The sequence below is a fragment of the Phodopus roborovskii genome, unplaced genomic scaffold (genome assembly GCF_943737965.1).
Source record: "Phodopus roborovskii unplaced genomic scaffold, PHOROB, whole genome shotgun sequence".
In the NCBI taxonomy this organism is placed as follows: Eukaryota; Metazoa; Chordata; class Mammalia; order Rodentia; family Cricetidae; genus Phodopus; species Phodopus roborovskii.
Window position 1 is genome coordinate 43,606,994 of NW_026126480.1, and position 20,228 is coordinate 43,627,221.

At 48.5% G+C, this 20,228-nt stretch overlaps 1 protein-coding gene across 3 annotated transcripts in view; it reads left to right on the plus strand.

Moving 5' to 3' along the window:
• Ptpre (protein tyrosine phosphatase receptor type E) overlaps positions 1-20,228 on the plus strand; it is a 139,540-nt gene that overhangs the window by 111,726 nt on the left and 7,586 nt on the right. For all 3 annotated transcript variants that reach the window (XM_051193220.1, XM_051193221.1, XM_051193222.1), the window contains 11 exons: positions 2,732-2,822; positions 6,796-6,872; positions 7,535-7,571; positions 8,860-8,957; positions 11,343-11,462; positions 12,647-12,810; positions 13,441-13,576; positions 14,246-14,395; positions 14,717-14,810; positions 16,191-16,267; positions 17,416-17,550. In XM_051193220.1, the coding sequence (XP_051049177.1) occupies positions 2,732-2,822; positions 6,796-6,872; positions 7,535-7,571; positions 8,860-8,957; positions 11,343-11,462; positions 12,647-12,810; positions 13,441-13,576; positions 14,246-14,395; positions 14,717-14,810; positions 16,191-16,267; positions 17,416-17,550 (1,179 nt within the window). The remainder of the gene's footprint in view (positions 1-2,731; positions 2,823-6,795; positions 6,873-7,534; positions 7,572-8,859; positions 8,958-11,342; positions 11,463-12,646; positions 12,811-13,440; positions 13,577-14,245; positions 14,396-14,716; positions 14,811-16,190; positions 16,268-17,415; positions 17,551-20,228) is intronic.

Here is a 20,228-nt window from a genome sequence, read left to right on the forward strand (position 1 = left end):
TCCTGCCCAAATCAGCTGCTCCAGTTCTCAGAGAACATTTATGCCCTGTTTTCCCACACCTTCCCTTTCTCCTGTCTGATGGCACCTTCCAAAGATCCTGGGCATTCCTATCTGGTTCAGTTGAATGTGAACCTGAGGCTAAGAAGGAGTTTGGCCTTGGGATCATCTGCACTGTGTGATGAATGCTGGAGCTGGCTTGCTTGCATACTTGTCCTGGCCTGGAAGACTTGGGCTGTTTTCTTAAACCTTGCCTCAGTTTCCTTATCTGTGAAGGAGGGATTTTCCCTACCCTATGGGACTTTGATAACACATAAACAAATAAGTACCAGGCAACACAAGGTTGAGATGCTATCTGCCAGCTCCTCCTGGAGAGGACAGATCTCCTTCCTGTTTCCAGTCCCTGAATTCAATCCTAGAAAAGGAGGCCCCTGTGCAGGAAAAAAAATAAAAAACCTCTCTCTTGAGCATCTTTCCCAGCTTTGTCCCAGAAAGCTGTGTGAAGCCATGGGTCTGGAACCTACGCTATGGCAAATACAGCAGAAATACAGACAAAAGGAAATATACATGTACACACACACATACAGCATAACCACAAACGAGAGCCGTCCTTTAGTATTGATGGAACAAACCTCCTACAGAACGCACAGAGGGTCACTGCAGTCTAACCATCTCCAGCACTCTTGTTTCCCTGGGGCAACCAAGCGGCTGAGAACCCTGAGGTCCTGGGTATCCAGACAGCAGGAAAACATACCGGGCCCAGTCTGTGCTAGGTTGCTTGGATCTGGAGGACACAAGAGAACTTTGCCTGGTTCTACCCACCTTCCCTAGTCCTGTCCTCTGGGAGCCTGCGTGGGAGCGAGGTGGGCAGGGTATACCACCTTGTCTCTATACCCCACCTCTCGAGGCCACACAGCTGTGAAAAGGAAGGGGTGGCCAGGGCCCAATTCCTCTTTCCACTCAGCTTCATTGGCCACTACGCTGCAGCTACTTTGTCTCTCTTCGTTTTATCCAGTTTGTTGCTTTTAACAGGCTTTATCTTTAGAGTGGCTTCAAGTACACAGAAAAATTGAATACACACTACAGAGTTCCTGTGTAACCCATCTTTTCCATAGAGCAGGTTCCTCTGCCATGGGCCACCTGTGGGGAAATGCCCCATATGTTACGATTAATAATTGCTGTTGGTGGTGTTATCACTGAACTCCTAGGATCTGCTCATGCTGTGGGGTTTGCCAGCTGCACAGTTTCATATGCCACTGTGACTGGTTTTTATGTTCCAGGCTAAAACCTTTTGAGAAGACCCTAGGGTGTCATCACAAATTCAGTGTCCAGTGAGGACCAGGGAGGTAGTGTCAAGCCAGCTCTGGTGGAGAATCAGAAGTCAAAGAACATGAGTGTTCATAGCTGGTGACAACGTTAAGAACACCCCTTTGGCATTGCTGAGATGATCTCTGACTGGTCCCTCCATACTGGCCCAGGCAAACCCTCTGCCTGTGGCTATGGGGTGACCCCAGAACAAAGCAGAGCAGAGCAGAGGGGGTGTCCTATAGCATCCTGATGTAAGTGCTTGTGGAGAATTGAGTCAACCACTGAAGAAGCTCCTGCCTGCTAGAAGAAGGGAGGTTAGGGCCCTGACTGAAATGAGAGCAATCCTAGGACATCATGCCTGTCATCTGAGGCTGCTCTGGGAAAACAGGAAAGCCCACATCTGCCATGCTTAAGCAAGGGAGTCAGTCCCTCCAGGTCTGATGACCTCTTCAGCCAAATAATCCTGAGCATATCTCCAACCACTCTTCCTTGGGTCTGGTTCCATGTCATCAAATCATGGCCTAGTTGCATTTTCTCTGTGCCTGAACCATCACACTCAGTGAATAGTAACGTTTCTTCCTTGGAACCTAGTGGTCCTAGGTCCAACTGGAATCAGGTTTAATGTTGAAGGGAATGGCTTGAAGTACACAGTGCTCTTTACCCTGGCTCATCTGTGTATTAATAGGAACCCAGAAGCAAGCAAGAGGCAGACAGCTGGAAGCAACCAAAAATCAGAGGCAGGGTGGCTTTAGTGGTAGAAGGAACTAGAAACCCACATGTCCACTTCACTCCCCAGATGTGGTGCTTCTCATGTTAGCAGCTCAGCAAAGTGAAATTTCCGTTTCATACTGACACTCCTCCAATAGGGCACAGCGGTCATTTAAATGGTGGTTCAAAGTCTTCAAAGAGCCCCAAGCTCCTAGCTACTGAGTCTGGGGGCTGGGGTGGGAGCCGGGAGAATCAGCATTTCTAGGGAGCTTCTAAGCCTGACCCTGCTGACCAGACCCAGTCCACAGAGACATTGATGTCCTAAGCAGGGTGAGGGCTGTGGCTAAAGTCCCTTTCCAGGATTCCAATCCTCCTCTCCTGCAGCCCAAGCCAGGATCTCAGCATCCTCATATTGGTAGTCGTTGTTCCTCTCTCTTCCACATCACAACTCCTTTGGGATCAGTTTGCCTGTACCCAAGGAGTCCCTTCCTAGGCTAAAATCTTTATGGACTGGGGCATGGTAGGCAGTGATGTGAGTGAATTCCTGACCTCAAAAATTTAGTAGATAGCTCATCGTCTGCCCAGTGTCTAGCGGGGCCTGCAGAGAGACATGGATGATGGGCAGATGGTAGTTTTAATTCCTGGGCTTGGTAGGGAAGTGGATGGGAACCTGAGTTCAGATGCCTTGGTGTTCACTCTGATCTCTGTTTCCTTCCAGTCACTGCCATCTGGACACATACAAGGAACTTTCGATCTAGCAAATAAAGAAGAAAACAGAGAAAAAAACAGATATCCCAACATTCTGCCCAGTAAGACTTTGTGGTTGCTGCTTACTGTTTGTTTTTTGCATCATCTGTGACATTTGGGTTACACTTGGCACCGCTTTGCAGCTTGCTGGTGACCATGTGCTCAGTGCTCATCCCAAGGAATCCAGGGCCACACTGCCTGAGGGCCTATTTCCCTGCATGGGGTGTGGGCATCTTTGTTGCTCTTGACTGTTCTGGTTGCTAAGCAGGCATACAGGAAGCATGCTGGGCAGGAATGCTCCTCACAAGATTGGGGAAGGGCCTCACAATGGGGAAGGCCTCTCCTGCCAGATTCACTCCTGGACACCAGTCTAGGCCTGTTGGTAGCCTTGCACAGCACCTTCCTTCATAATCAGTGTTTGAAAAGACCAGGGACAAATCCCTAGTGTTCTCTATGGTCCAGAACCAAAGACCAAAATGGTAGAATGAAAAGCCCACATACGTTTGGCACCCGTGAGAGAAGGCTTAGCAAACCTTATTCTAACCTCAGTAGCAAACAGTAACCATGAGCTGGGGAGTGTGGTTACCAAGGAAGTGTCAGTGCTAGGGTGCAGGCTGTTGTGGGCTGGGCCTCTCATGGCCCCCTGTAGCTGGCTGAGCCTGGTTCTGAGGTGCCTGTCTTACTGCCAGGACAAACCCTGCATCTTCCCAGACACCTTTCCAAAAGCTGGCCCAGGAGGGTTGCAATAGAGTGCCAAGTTGGCAGGCCTCCCATCCCCCAGCCACAGCTTTATTCTTCAGGCCCACAGAAGAGCAGCCTCAAAGAGCTCCATAAAGCTTACACTTGCATCCTGAACAGAGGCCTCCTGCTGGTGCCAGAGGCCCTTGCTCTTAAGTAGAGCCAGGTAGGGTCAGGGAGCTGGCCACAGCAGACCTGTCCAATATATGATCTAGATTTTTTAGCATTTGCTGGAGATAGCTCTCCCCCCCTCCATTGTCCATGCACAAGGTTTATAAGTCATTTTTGTAAAGTCCATCATGATACATGATCCTAGGATCCAACTAAACCTAGAGTAATTGACTAAAGGACTTTAGTTTGTTGGGGCCAAGGGAGGAGGGGGTAGTTGTGCATGCAGGCTGTGAGGGTTGCTTGTCCCAAGTTTAGACTCTGGATACAGTGACATTACTGCTGGCTGGGTTGTGGAATCCGAGGAAAAGGGGGAACCCATGCTGTGACTCGGTAGCTCAAAGGCAAGAAAGGCCAAAGCAAGGGGGCATCTGTGCTCTTCAGGGTGCTTTGCATCAGGTGAAATCTGAGATATTCAAAGATCAGTTTTGATGTCTGATTTTAATGCTTCACCCTTCTTGATGAGTTTAATTTATGCCTTGGTTTGGCCCTTGTGTGTTTGTGTGTTTGGGACAAGGTTAAGTTGGATCCTAGGATCATGATGGGCTTTACAGAAATCACTTATAAACCTTGTGCTACCTCTTGAAAATGCTGGAAATCTAGTCTAGGATCATACATTGGACAGGACACAGCTCCATGTACCTCAGAGTCAAGGAAATTCAGATTATCTTACCTAACTTTCTCTCTTAATCATTAAGCCTGCTGTCCTAACACTCACAGTCTTTACCAAGACTATGCCGGAGACAGAGGTGGCAATTCACACTTGTAGTTTCAACAGACTCCAGGCTGAAGCATGACGCTCTTCAGATAGAAGCCAGCCTGGTCTACATGGCAAGTGAGACTCTGTCTCAGACAAGATAATTAAAAAGAAGAGAAGAAACAAAACAAGGACGGGAGGGAGGGAGGGGAGAAAAGAAAGGAGGCAGAAAGACATTCAGAGGAGTGCCAGTTGCTGGTAAGAGCTCAAGGAAACCAAGCGGCTACAGTAGGCACAGTGGGGTGCTCGGGTGCTCAGCTCACCGAGGAGTCACCCTGGCACAGGCTGAGTGCCTTCTGGCTTCTTTCTGCTGCACACAAGGCTGGCTTGCATTACAGAAGGAAATCAACCTGCCCTCACCCCATGTAAATAGTCCAGTTCAATATCCCCCATAAGTTCCCTTGCTCCTGCCCCAGGGTGAGGACCAGCCTCAGCCCTGCCTACCCAGGAGTAACACCTGACTTGGGGCATTGACAGTTATCTGGGACTGTAAGTACATGATGTGTTTTGCAGCAGGGGTGAGCTGTTTGTTGTTGCTTTGAGTTTTCTATAGCATGGAAACTTCATGCCTGTCAAGGGCCAATAGTATCATCCTTTTACACAGAGACATGTCTGGCTGTATGGAATGGTTGGTCCTGCTGGGGCAAGGCAGTGAGCTGAATCTCATGGGGTCAGATTAGCATCTGCAAGGTGGGATGGGGGTGTGAGCCAATGCTCACAGCTCCAGGTGCCCCATACCTCTCTTAGTCTACTCCAAGCCAGGGCAGACTTGCAGTAGATTCAAAGATGCCCCTGGGCTGGAGTACAGGGTTGGCCTTGGCCTGGGAATCCCAAAGATAGAGTCCAGTGCTCTGTGTCCAGAGGCTAGACTCATGCCTGAGGGGTCTCTCTCTAGCCAGCAGCATGATGGCCCTCTGCTGGAAAGATGCCACTGGTGGTAATTTTAGAAAGTGATGTTTTGACAGCCAAATGACTTTTCAGGATTAAGAAGCAGGAAGCTCTTAGAAGCTGTGATAGTCTAAGTCCGTGCAGATGCTATTTTTTGTCCTGTGTTTCTATAACTGTTCCACAGTGTAAGTCATTCTAAATTCTGTTCAGCTAGTGTGACATGTGCCACAGCTGTTTCCACCCTGAGGCCCTGAGCCCCTGAGCAGGAATATCTAGACGTGTGGCCGTGGATTTGGGGGTTTATCATCCTGCCCAGCATGGGTGGGCTAGTAATTGTCCCGGAGTTGTGCCATCCCCAACCCCCTTTCTGCCCAGAGTAGGACAGATGCGGCTCAGCAATGAACCTTAGCCAGGGAGTCTGGGATAATACACAGAGACCAGCCAAAAGCCTTCCATGTACAGCGGGTCATAGCCAAAGCCCAAGCTAGACTGGAACTCTCAATCCTCCTGCCTTGGCTTACAGCCCTTCCTACTTCAGCCATCTTTTTCAGTATGTGCTGACACAGTGACAACATTTCCATGGAAGAAAGGGTTACGGAGGAACCAGGCCACAGCTCCCTGATATGCACATACATCACTGCAACACTTCACATCATATGTATACCACACCACATACACCACACAAGTAGTCCACTGTAACACATATCATACCACACACTTCACATCACACAAAACACACCCGTATATGCCCATTGTGCCTTGTACCACACGTAATAAACTCACAATCAGCATGGCCTACCATTCAACACATACTTAGCACACTGAAGCATATACATACCACACATGCGTAACACATGATACCACAAAAATACCCACAACACACAATAGAGCACATATAACTCATAATACACATACACCCCATCATACAACATCATCCTTATACCATAGAACACATCCTCGACACATATCACGTGTATGTAACCCATAACACCCAGCACCACAAATACACACACACCTCTGGCTGCTTTCCCACACTGGAAAACACCCTGTTGAGCCAGCTAGACTCTCCATAGTCAATGGTCCAAGAGGTGTGAGCCCAGTTTCCTTCCAGCATTGGAACAGATAGTAAAGAATGGGAACTAGATTTCAGAGTCCCAAGCCCTTTACTTCCACATCCTCTGGAAAGCCTGAACAAAAAGGCCTAGTTCTTCATCCTGAGGTCCCACTATGTACCCCTCAGTTGTTAACATTTGGACCCATTGTGACAACGTGGTCACTTCACTATCTGCTGTTCTGCCTGTGTGATCCTGGTGCCACCTCCCCTCTTCCCTCCCCTGGCTGAAATCAGCAAGGCAGAGGCACCCCACCCTGACCTCAAGGGGAAACCTGGTCATGTCCTTCCAGTGACTGACACTTAGATAAAAGACACCCTGGGTCCCTGTGGCTCCTTGTCCTAACACCACGGGGTTATTTATTTTTCCCAGATGATCATTCCAGAGTGATTTTGAGCCAAGTGGATGGAATCCCCTGCTCGGACTACATTAACGCTTCCTACATAGATGTAAGTTGACTGATTTCCTTTCCCCTCGCCTGACATAAAGCTGATGCTAGGTACTCAGGGGCTGAGTCTGAACCGTGATGTGTGGGTGTCTTCCTTGCTGACCCTGAGCATGTGTGGTCACCACCCTCCAGGCAGTTTGGTCTCACTGAGAGTGTGAGGCCGTCACACTTCCCCAGCTTGTGTCTTCACCAAAAGTCACAAAGAGAATAGATCCTGGGGATGATTGATGACCACTGTAGACACTGAAGGTATTCAGTCCAGTTCCTTATGGTGCCGACAAACTAGAACAATCCAGTGCCTCTGACTAGACAAACCACAATAGGCCACAAAATTTAGTTTTCTTTGAAATATCATTTAAGGTTTTAAATTTCTTGCTTAAAATATAAATAAATGAAAGGATTTTGTATGCAATGCATGAGCCCAATTAGAAATATAAATATGTCTATATCTGCTGTGTGTAGGAAAACACATAAAAAAAAAAAAAACAATAGGCCATAGGAAATAGTACCTGTCTCTGAGGTTGCTGGTGGGTTTTGTTTCTGTATTACTCTTTCCTGTTGCCTACATTCTGTGGGGTGAATCTTCCCTCCCCTTCCATGAACAAAGTAGTCCCCTGGGCAAAGACAGTCCTGGTTAATTACAGGTCTGACTTCATTTTCTAGGGCTACAAAGAAAAGAACAAATTCATAGCAGCTCAAGGTAAGCAAGCAAGCTTTCAATTTAGTTCATGTTTGTGCAGTTTTTTCTTTTCTTTTCTTTCTTTCTTTCTTTTTTTTTTTTTTTTTTGTTTTTGTTTTTTTTTTTGTTTTTGTTTTTCAAGACAGGGTTTCTCTGTATAGCTCTGTAGACCAGGCTGGCCTCCAACTCACAGAGATCTGCCTGCCTCTGCCTCTGCCTCCCAAGTGCACCACCAATGCCCGGCTCGTGCAATGTATTTATAAAGCCATTTAACTATCTAACTGCCAACAATACCAATGCTTCATACTGGTTTTTCATGTGCTAGCACCACTGTGTCACTGTGTCAGACGCCCATGCTGTGTGTGCCCCTTTGTGACTTCATGGCACACACAGGGGCCATCTGGTCATCCCTCCTGCCACCCTGAGACTCACATTCAGTAGATCACTTTGACTTCCCTCAGCTGTCTTAGCTCCGGGGCTCCTACATTGCTGGGAGGATGTGTTGAAGGGTCTTTTACCTCAATGTCATAGCCACCATGGTTCAGCCACAGAATTAAGTCCTTGCCCTTGGACCTAGTCCCACCCAGTGCTTAGAGAACCTGCCAGAGGCTGTCTTTCCAGGAGGGTTCAGCAATTCCCCAGGGATCAGTGAAGCTGAAACTAGACTTCCCCTCCCCCTCCTCCTAGGCCGATTCCCTAGAAATAGAAGCACACGTTACACTCAGGGAACCGTGCCCTCGGTAAATGAGAGAAAAGCTGTCAAACGTTGGTGGAAACATAAAAAAAGGTCTGCATTTCTGTCACGAGCACTGGCTTGCCAAGGAAGGATTTCTTTATCTCCCTGCCCCCTCCTCCTGAGCATAGAACTCTTAGCTTCAGGATTGCAAAATAGTTGTTATAACCCTAGGCACTTTGTCATATTCAGACAGGAAGTGGACAAAGGACAGAGGAGTTTCTTCTTTTTCATGCTCTCTCCCTCACCTTCCCTCTCTCCTCCCTCCCATGCACACAAACTCACACACACACACATTTGCATTCCAGTTCTTCTGGGCTGTGACTCTAGGGGACTTAAGTGTGTGGTAGCCTCCAGCTACTATGACAAGCAGAGAAGAGATGGCCCTCAGATGTCCTCCTGTGCTCCCCCTTTATCCCCCCCCCACCCCCGCTGGGGAATCAACTCTGCCTGACTACACAGCAAGCTTCCTGGTTGCAGGGCCTGCCTTGTACATGGGGAAGGTATGAGCCTTCCATGAATTCACAAGGTGAGCTTAGAAGGCTCCTCTACACTGACCCACCCTTCTGCACTCAGGCCCTAAACAGGAGACAGTGAATGACTTCTGGAGGATGGTCTGGGAACAGAAGTCAGCCACCATTGTCATGTTGACGAACCTGAAGGAGAGGAAGGAGGTAAGCTCCTGTGCTCTGTAACCTGGCACTCACCAGGGAGACCCTGACTGCTTCCTCTGCCTGGGCACCTCTCTTCTATCAGTGGGCCTCAAACAGCACTCAGGCCTTCCTGCACCCTATCTTGAAGCCACTTCTCCACATTTCTGTACCGCACTGTCCTGCTCCAACATGAGCAATCATAGTTTCCCTTCTTTGTCTGAGGACCATCTTGGCCACCCGTAGCTCTAACCCCACTGGAGAAGACCAGACATAAGAGTGAAAGGTATTGGTGTGTTTCTCATGTGGTGGGCCTGGCTGTCAGTGGACACCATTGCCTAGGCCTTTCCTAGACTAAAGACACAGACATGTTCTCCAACAACAGATTCATGAAGGCAGGTGTGTGTACACCTGAACTTAAGGCGTCATCTAAGAGTGAGAGGTACAGTTGCCTTGTCTCCTTTCAAACAGACCCTGGTAGTGCCTGCTGAGCCCGCATCTCCATCACCAGTGCCAGGAACTGGCTCAGATGCAGACTGGAAGGGAGAGCAGCAGCCCAGGGAGACCTGAAGGCCTGCCAGATGTGTTGTTGGTGCAGAGCTCTTTTTGCAAGTGAAAGGGGAATTGGAAGCCTGAGGGAAGCTACCTCAGGTGGGGCGACCCAACTTGTAGACTGTGCTTCTAGCATGTTCCAGCATGAAGGCCCAGCTTGGCAGAAGGTGTCTGCCTGTTGGGCTCCCACCCAAGGCTCTCTGCACTAGCCTAGTCCTCACAGTACCCCATGTGCTGAGGATATGGGCAGGGCCTGCAGGGTTTGGACAGAACACCCAGCCTTGGGGTGCACAAGAGAACAAGGGTGGGACCCACGCGATAGACAGCAGAACACTCTTGTCCCCAGGGCACCTAACTAGTGGGCTCCACGCCCAGCAGCATAAGAAAAAGCCTGCAGTGTCAGTGTCTAGTTTTCTTATCCATCAGGGAGAAAATAGTGGGGACAGAGTGGGGATTGCTCCTTCTTGCTTACTTCATAACTCCTACCCTTACCCTTTGTCACCAATGTGAAGAGTGACAGGAGGGAAATGGAGCTCTCGCCATAGGTTTCCTGCCCTGTGGGGAGGGACCTCCATTCTGAAAGCAGGGAGACTGATGCTCATCAGAGCCCTTGGGTCTCTGTAACCCACTGCCCACAGAGACCAGGTCTTGCTGCTTCTTCAAAAGGCCACCATTGTAGCCCCAAGCAGAGGCAGAGGACCTCTGCCCTCTGTGTCATTGTCTTAGTCTCCCCTAGAGCCTCCTGTTGTTTTTCTGACCCTGTGACTCAGGGCTGCCTGTTGGTTCTCTCAGTTTCCACTACCTCAGATGGAGTCATTTCTCAAGAGAGTTCCTTTTCCTTGGTGGCTTTCATTGTGGTCTCCACAGTGTCCTCGTCCTGGACAGTCCATTGCAAAACCAGCAACTGACATCTTGTGACCTGAGTGAGACCTGAGGGTAGGGCAGTCAAGACCTCCCTGGGGCCTGAGACCCGTGTCCCTTTACAGGACCCTTTCAGGGAAGAATTACTTGAGATTCCTCAGAGCCACAGGGGGACCAAGACTCACCCAAACCAGACCCTTTAAGTGTCAGTACAGGCCACGCTCAATGCCCTATGACTATAGGCCAGCTTAGGTCAGGATACAGGGAGGAGTGATGTTTGTTCCATAGTGTTGTGACGAGGATGCTGGTGTCCATGGTGTCAGGTACCTTTTACTTTAGGTCCATTTTGATCCTGGAGAACAGGCCAGCTTGCTTTGCCATACACTGGCCATTTCTAGGACAAGCTGTGAGGTATCTGGAAGACTTGCTAAATTTTAGAGATTTCTCCAGGGAAGATTATGCAGCTCTTTCTCCTCTGGGGTTGTCCCCATTGGTCTACACACCATGATGATGGACAGCTTACTGCCTTTAGGGGCTTGCCTCGGGTAAAGAACTGCCTCTGTGGCCAGGAGTACTTCATAGGTTTCCATGTTAGTGTGACCTCATGAATGGCACTCAGGGTTGCAAGCATGAGTGGTCTTACCAGAAGGAAACTGAAATGCCCAAGGGGGGCATTCTGGGAGTATGGGGGCAAGGCTTACTGCAGCCAGAGGGTAGCTGGGGTCAGGCTTCCTAGCTCTAAAGGGAATAGGTTAAGCATGGGCAGGCATGGCTGGAGTAGTAGGATGTGAAGGGTAAGGCAGTGAGCAAATGGGGCATTACTTGTTCAACCCCAAACACTGGTTGGTTCACCTGTGAGGCCTTGCTTTCCCACAGGGTCATCGTCTCAGCTCCTGGGGAGCTAACTGCTGACCTGAGTCACTTGAACATATGTCGGTATTGGGAGACCATGTCTTGGACTGTGTCTTAATTCTTTTCTTCAATTGCTCATCACAGGAGAAGTGCTACCAGTACTGGCCAGACCAGGGCTGCTGGACCTATGGGAACATCCGGGTGTGTGTGGAGGATTGCGTGGTTCTGGTGGACTACACCATCCGCAAGTTCTGCATCCATCCGGTACACATGAATGTCTCATGTCTTCTCGGGAGCTAGGTTGGGGGCGGGGGCTTTACAGAGTGAAGAGCTGTCCCACCTCGCCCTACTCCCAGCAGGGCAGGAATTCTCACTAAGGGTGTACCTGCATTGTGAAACAAGACTTTGTCTGTTTGTGACAGGGTCTCATTATGTGATCCAGGCTGGCCTAGGACTCTGTATGGAGCACACTGGCTTCAGACTTACAGAGACCCATCTGCCTCTGCCTCTCGAGCGATGGGATTAAAGATGTGAGCCACCATGTCCAGTGACAAGATTGTTTTATAATAGTATCAAAATTATGTTCAGAATCTCCTCCATGTTTTCATGCTTTTCAAGACAGCCTTCAATAAAAATGCCTGTGAACAAAACAAGGATGGTGAAATGAAGACTTGAAGAACAAGCCATTTTATCAGAAACAAATGTAGAGCCATGCTGTGATTAGTCTGCAAATTTGAACAAAAGTTTCTAGAAGCCACTGCAGAAGGTTTTGAAAGGATGGACTGGGGGTGTGGCTCAGTAATAGCACATGTACCTAGCATGCTCTGAGCCATCCAAAAGTTATTAGCCCTTGCTGGCCTCTCTCCTAGATACACAGAATACTCATGTATGCAAGTGTGTATTGCACAGCCCCCACCCACCCACACTCACACATGCACAGAGAGTTCTAAACACACTAGTATTGTCTTCCTCAACCATCAGGGGCAGGAGAACCATGCTACAAAGGCTTGGGGAATTTATGAGGAAGGGTCTGGAGGTCTCCAGTGTGTAGGCTGAGCCTTCATCTTTTCTTCCCACACAGACTCTTTGAGAGTTAAAGAATATGCTAGTCTAAATTATTTTTTAATTTAAAAATAATAAAAATTAGAAAACAAAAAACCAGATCCCCAGGAGGTGGGACTGTTCAGACAGAGGCGACTGAGCATTAGGATCAGCCTTGGGAATGTGTGGCTACAGGGATTCTGGCCTGGGAATAACCAGCTGCGCGAGCCCTTTGCCATCTAAGAGCTGTATGTGTTCACATCTGGTATGGCACCCCTGTCTGTGTTCCAGGGTTCTCTGTGTTTGTGGACACTGACCTGGCATGAGCCCCAGCTGTCCTTCAGGAGGAGACGCTGAGTGGTCAGAGTAAGGAGGTCCACCTCTCACTTCTTTCTTCTCCCTTGCAGCAACTCCCTGACACCTGCAAAGCCCCACGGCTGGTCTCACAGCTACACTTCACCAGCTGGCCTGACTTTGGGGTACCTTTCACTCCCATCGGAATGCTGAAGTTCCTGAAGAAAGTGAAGACACTCAACCCCTCACATGCTGGGCCCATTGTGGTCCACTGCAGGTATGCAGGGAGAGGCAGGACCTTTGCAGGCAGCCACGGTGCGGGGATGGGAAGGCTGTGTGTGGCTAGTGGGGCAGTGTTGGATGAGCGGAACTAGGGCTGGGGAACTGAAGCTTCACAACAGTACCCCACTTGGTCACTGGAACACCTGCCCCAGTGATGTCTGACCAGAACTGCAATATGTAAACCTCTTCAAAGCTGACAGGCCCAGGTCAGTGGCAGGTGTGGGAGTTCTGGGCAGGTCCACTGCCTTGCCCTATGTACTACCTGGTACCCCAAGGGTCACTCAGTTCCCATAAGAGGACACAACCACATTGGTGTTAATAAGAAGAAAGTGTTTGGGAGTAGGAATAATGGAACACACACACACACACATACACACACACACACACACACACACACACACGCACAGGGCTTCAGTAACTCTAGTCTTCAGCTAAATGCTAAATGCTGGGGCTGCATTGCCCTCTGGTGGCCTTGCATAGATTTGCTCCTTTTCTCCCAAGTTGTACCCTACTTAATTTTGCCCTAGGCTGTGTCCTTTGTCCCCAGGTTCAGGCATCTTCCCAGGCTTGTCATTTACTTCAAGGGAATGTGACTTACGAGGTGGCATCTTTCTCCTCCCTGAAGCGCGGGCGTGGGCCGGACAGGCACTTTCATTGTGATCGACGCCATGATGGACATGATACACTCAGAACAGAAGGTGGATGTCTTTGAATTTGTGTCTAGAATCCGCAATCAGCGCCCTCAGATGGTCCAGACGGATGTGAGTGGCACCTCTTCCTGCCCTGGCCTAGGAAGCATTGAAGAGCACTCAGGTGCCTTTGCCCACTCCACAGGCCCATTAAAAACATGTCTTTACTGTGACTTTTTCTTGTTGCTGTTTTGTTTTTACAGTATGAGGCATTGCACCCGGGTCTGTCATGTAAACTCACTCTACAGCTGAGCTGTATTCTCAGCCATCTTTTTACTTCCTGAGACTTGGTCTTACTGAGCTGCTCAGCCTGACCTTGACCCAGCTCTGTCACCTGGGCAACCCTTGAGCTTGTGATCATCACATCTCACTCAGCCTCCTGGATAATTGGAATTTTAGACCTACACTACCAGGCCTAGCTTATAGGCACAGGTTTGATAGCCACAGGCTATCAGCATGCCCAGTGTCAGACCCCATGTCCCTCCCACTCTGTCATTACCTCCTCCCACAGAGCCTCAATCCTTCATATGTTCATATGCCATGTGGGTAGTTCTAGCAGCTGGCATGGCCCCGGAAGTCCCCATGGAGGCAGTGGCCATAACTGTCATTTTATTTTACCCCAGACGACCAGTCTACATAATCATTAATGGACTCTTGCCCTTTAGCCTTCTCTTACCAGCAGAAGCAAGCACTTCCCTGGACCCAGAGCAGACTTGAGCAGCATCTCCTGTCTCCCTACAGGTACAGTATACATTCATCTACCAAGCTTTACTGGAGTACTACCTCTATGGGGACACAGAGTTGGATGTGTCCTCCCTGGAGAGGCACCTACAGACCCTACATGGCACAGCCAACCATTTTGACAAGATCGGGCTGGAGGAAGAGTTTAGGGTGAGTGCTTCAAAGAATCTTCCACACCCTTAAAGAATTCAGGATGAGTGCAGCAAGGCACCTTTCTTGCCCTGGAGTGGATGGCTGAGGCTCCAGGGAAAATGGCATCTACTTAAATGAAGCCTTCAGGTCAGAAAGTTAGGAGATGGGAGATGGGTCTTGGGTTGTTGACTTCCAGGAAAGAATAACAGTACAAGCTGCATGTAGGATCACTTAGTCTCCCAATGTCAAGGCAACTTCTGGAGATGGTGACAAATTTCTGAGCAGGTCCCCTGCCTTAGGTCTGTTATCCTTTGCTCTAACTACATGTCTTGGCTGCAGAAACTGACCAACGTGCGAATCATGAAGGAGAACATGAGGACGGGCAACCTGCCCGCCAACATGAAGAAGGCCCGTGTCATCCAGATCATCCCATGTAAGCCAGTGGGCATGGAGGTCTCAGGTCCTGAACCACCCACCTTTGAACATCATGCTAGGGAGCAAGTGTCTCCTGTCCAGTTCTTGGCACTTGGGAGCTCTGTCCAGTGCCAGGAAGGAAGGGACCCATCTGGAGCACTCTGGGGAACCTGCACAGACCCATGTGGGTCTCAGGTGCCTAGAATATAGCTCAAAGGCAAGTCTAGAGCTTTATAGGGAGGGTTCACTGGAACCTAAGAAGCTTCCTCAATATGACTAGTGCTCTCTGGAACCTGGAGGCACCTCCCCCGCCCCCCACCCTTACACAGGTAAGAGTAAATAGCAATAGCATGACCAAGAATGTGTGCATGTCAAAGGACTAAATCAGACAAAAGTGAATTCAGCTAAGTCCTTCAAGAAACAAAACATTTGCCTTGGGAACTACATAGCACTGATGTGGGGTCAAGTTAACTCTGGCCTGTGTCGAGGATTGGGATGACTGAGGCAAAGACCCAGGTACCCACATCTGCCCCCCACAGGTGAGGAACAAAAAGAAATCTAGGCACACACAACCAGGGAGACATGTGGGAAGCACTGGCCTGAAGAGAAGGCAATTCATACCACACACAATGTTTCTTCATGCTCTCCTCCATGGAGCTGAGGGTCATCAACTGCTCACCACCATTGAATAGGCCTTCTCATCATGGTTCTATCTTCTCCAGAAGCAGAGAGTTCCAGACACTAGTCAATCCACCCTTAGCTTCCATCCCTTCTCTGTGGCCTCAGTATGTACTCTGGCAGCCCTAGCTCCTGTCACCCTCCCTTTGTTCCTAGAGGCAGTATTTTTAAATGCTTCTATTGGGGGACATAATTCACCGATTCTTGAAAAGTGAAAATTACAATTGGGTTGTTTTCAGAGCTCTCCCAAACCACATTATGAACCTATTTGATAGTGGAAACTTTCCTAAGAGTTGTCTTTCTTAAGTTTTGGTCTGTGCCTCAGTTTCTTTTCCTGATGAAATGCCCTGACAAAACAACTGAAGGCAGATAAGACTCTGGCTCATGGTTCTAAGATACAGTCCATCATGGTGGGGAAGTCAAGTCAGTGTGAGTTTGATGTAGCTGGCCACATGACTTCCACAGTCAGGAAGCTAAGAGCAATGTACACATGCTGCTGCTCAGCCTTTTTTCCAGTTTCACATAGTATAGAATTCCCTGGCCAGAGAATGACTCTGCCCATAGTTAATATGGGTCTTCACATCAATTAATGTAACCAAGGTAACCCCTACCATTTGCCCAGAGGCCTATCTTCTTGTGAGTCTAGACCTTGTCAAGCCGACATTAACCTTGACTATAAGGCAGGGTGGCATGTACACTAACAGGAAATCCTTCTTTGCAGATGACTTCAACCGGGTAATTCTCTCCATGAAAAGAGGGCAAGAATACACAGACTATATCAACGCATCCTTCATAGATGTATGTATTACAGCCCTGTGTGTTTGGTGCAACGTGTGACTCCCCTCCTGGAGTGTGAACATTGCTTTACACCATTTTCTTGGCAGAATTACTCGGTTTTAAAGTAACAAATAGTGAGTCAATTGTGTTAGTACACACCTGTAATCCCAACATTTGGAAATTAGAGACAGGAGTATCAGGGGTTCAAAGCTAGCCTCAGCTACATGGGAATGTTGAGACTAGCTCGTACTACATGAGATCCTGCTTCAGCAATTCAAAAAGAAAAAGAGGAAAATGACTTAACAGCTAAGGACACTTGATGCTCTTGCAGACAGCCTGGGTTTAGTTGTAACCACTGGAACATCAGCTTCAAGAGAGCTGAATCTCTCTTTTGGTCTTCATGGGCACCAGGCATGTACATGGTACACATACATACATGTAGGCAAACACTCAATCATATGCATAAAATTAAAAGCGATGAATCTTTAAAAGACAAAAATCAACAAATAATGAGCTTTAGAATTGGGGCCTAGTCTCATTCTGACTAATTGGCTGTTTCCACATGACCTTTAATGGACAGCTTCTCCGCATTTGCATGTGTGTGACACCACAGTTGTATGTGCAGAGCATGTGTTGCTGTTGAGTGATGTCTGTGACTTGATCCCACATAGAATGGGCGATCGCCTGTCTAGGGACAAGCTGGGGCCCGTCTCCATGCACAGTGGAGTTGGAAGAGAAAGAGACAAGAAAGAACTTTGCAGCCAACAGTCAATTAGCACTTCTGTCTGCACTGAGTAAACAGATGGAGGTGTTGAGACCGGAAGCCCCCGCTCTAGCTCCACTCCCAGGCCCTCTGCGCCACTATGATGGGAATCTAGCTGTGACACACAAATGCCTGTTAGAATCAAGGCCACTCAGTGCTGTCCTGGTAACCTGGAGCCTTTGATGGCCCTTAGAGATAACCTCAGCTTCTGAAGACAAGATGTGCTCTGCCCCTTGATGAAGGGGTAGCTCCTCCTTCTGGGGTGCATCAGTGGGCTGGGACATGTACCAGTGACAGCAGGCCTTCGGTTCAGGCCATGGAATGTTGGAGTTGCTGATCTCAGCCTAGGGCTGCCCTCAGGGACTGTGCAGGTGGTAGCTCACCCCTAACCTCTGCTTCCCTCAAGGGCTACAGGCAGAAGGACTACTTCATGGCCACACAGGGGCCTCTGGCTCACACAGTTGAGGACTTCTGGAGGATGGTGTGGGAGTGGAAATCACACACAATCGTCATGCTGACCGAGGTGCAGGAGCGGGAGCAGGTGAGCAGGCTCTGTGCACTGGGTGCATGTGAGGGGGTAGCTGATGGTATGATTGCCTCAGCAGTGAACACGTGGGTGAGACCAGCCAGGAGGACTGAAGAGGGAGGACGGGAGGGTGGGCAGGAGGGGGGGAGGCACAGAAGGAGGGAGGGAATGAGGGAGGGTTGGAGGCAGGGAGGGAAAGAGGGAGGGAGAGAGGGAGGAAGGGAGGGATGATTGAGATGGTCCTTCATCTTTGCTTTTGATGGATGGAAAGGTGTTAGACATAAATAGTCTTGGCCTCACATATCTTTACACTTGCCTTGATGTTCCACCATTTTTTTTAAATGTCAAGGTCACAGACTGTGAATGCAAAAGGCATTTACTTACTGTTTGTAACACATAAAGGCTGACATTGATCTATGCCCCTGGTTGCTATCCTAGTGAAGTAGGATGACTTCGGCATTTCCATTTTCCCGCGATCCACCTATGGCCTGATAATGTCACAAACCCAGAAAAATATGCGTAATTTACTAGTACTGAGTGTCTAAGTGCTACCCCAAGACATAGCCATGACCCTGAATCTATATTTTGATTTCTTCGCTTTAAAAAACAAAACTTGGGCTGGAGAGACGCTCATTGGTTAAGAGCATTGGCAGTTCTTCCAGATGTCCAGAATTCAATTCCCAGCAATCCCATGGGGGCTCACAGCCTTCTGGGATGGGATCTGATGCCTTCTTCTGGCATACAGGTGTATATACAGATAGAGTACCATATACATAAAATAAATACATCTTTAAAAAATGTAAAAACACAAAAACTTTATTGAGCTGTTTCCCCCAGAAAGCAATCCATCTTTTTAAGGGAACAATTTGTTAGGGTTTAATGTGTTCACAGTGCTGGGCAAACATATCTTTTGTCTAACTCCAAAGTGTGGTCACCACCTGAAGAAGAAACTGTTCCATTAAGAGTCACCCCCAGGCCCAGACAACCACTGGCCAGACCCTTGACTCTACTGACTGGCTCTTCTGGACCCTGCTATAAATGCAGTCACACAATGTGAGCTGTTTCAGGAGTGGGTCCTCATGTGCCATCATGTCATTAGAGCTCATCCTTTGGTTGCATAAATCTGGACTTCATCCTTTTCTTTAACCATTTACCATACATAAGCAATGTATCTTGATCATACCTCCCCAATTTCCTTTCCCTCTTCCCTCAGGTGCCCCCAGCATGGCCCCCTCTCCTCTCCTTTCCTTTTTCTTGTTAACCCACCGAGTCCCAATTAATGCTACCTGTTGGGATGTGGACTGCTTTTGTTAGCTTGCTCTTGAGTGGGTCTAGAGCCAGAACTACAGCTGCGGTGAGTTCGTGAAAGGAATGGCTATGCCGTGTCCAGAGGCAACATGTCATATGCTCCTCCCCATTTCTGGTTCTTAAGTGCTTCCTGCCCTCGCTTCTGTGAGTTTCTTCCCTGAGCCAGGGTGGGGCCTGGATGGGAGCGGGGTTAATACAGATGTCCCATGGACGACTAAGCACTCAGTACAGACTTCTTTATTGACAGTAATCTGTCCTGTGAATGGCTATACAACTTGCATTTCCCTGTTCACCAGTTGATGGGCACTTGTGCTGTTTCTACCTTGGGGCTGTTTGCATTCTGCTGCTGTGGGTGTTTGTGCTCAAGTGTTTGTGTAGGACTAACTTTTGTGTTTCTTGCTTACAAACGTATGAGTGAAATAACTTCCTTATAATGTAACTCCATATCATAAACTTTGATCATTCCATAGTTTCAAGATTTTTAAACTATATGCTGGGGAGGGGAACATGCACAGGAATGCTGGTGTGCACAAAGACCAGAAGAGGGAGTCGGATCCCCTAAGCTGGAGCTACAGGCAGCACTGAGTTGCCTGATATGGGTGTTGAGAGCCTTCTGGTCCTCTGAAAATAAGCAGAGCCTGCTCTTAGCCTCTGCCCCCATCCCCGTTGACACTCGCAGTCTCGGTGTTCAGGGGCTCTATGTGTCCACACTCTTTACAACCCTGGTGTTTTGTCCTCTTGATTAAAGCTATTGTAGTAGATATGTTATTTGTTTTGATAGGCAGGCATTAAACCAGCTGGATGTGGTAGCAATACGTGTAATCCCAGTATTTGGGAAGTGGCAGCAGGAGGATTAGAGAATTTCTCTTACCCTCTGCTACAAGGTAAATTCAAGAACAGGCAATAACCCCCCAGGGGGTGGGGGGAGCGTGCGCATGCACGAGTGGGCGCACGCGCGCACACACACACACACACACACACACACACACACACACACACACACACTCATACCTAAAGAAACAATTACTTTATTCTACTTCTGTTGCAATTTTCTATAAAGAATTCCATTGTGTGTAGTCTTCTGAGACTTGATTATTCTAAATAGAAGTGACTTGGCTGTTTGTTTTCTAGGCTTACATCTGTGACTGTGACTCAGCCACATTTCCTTATAGTCTGCTATAAAGATCACACATCCTGCACCCACTTCTTCAGCCCTTCTTACATCCTTGACAGTGGGCCCAATTCCATCCTATTGCCTAATAAACGGTGATGCTACCAGTAGTTAGCAGGTGCCAGGTAGAGAAAATGTCAGATTGCAGATTGTCCAAGAATGAGAATTGCTGGTTGCTCCAAAGTGGTTTTTAAAGTGAGTATCAGCAATGAAT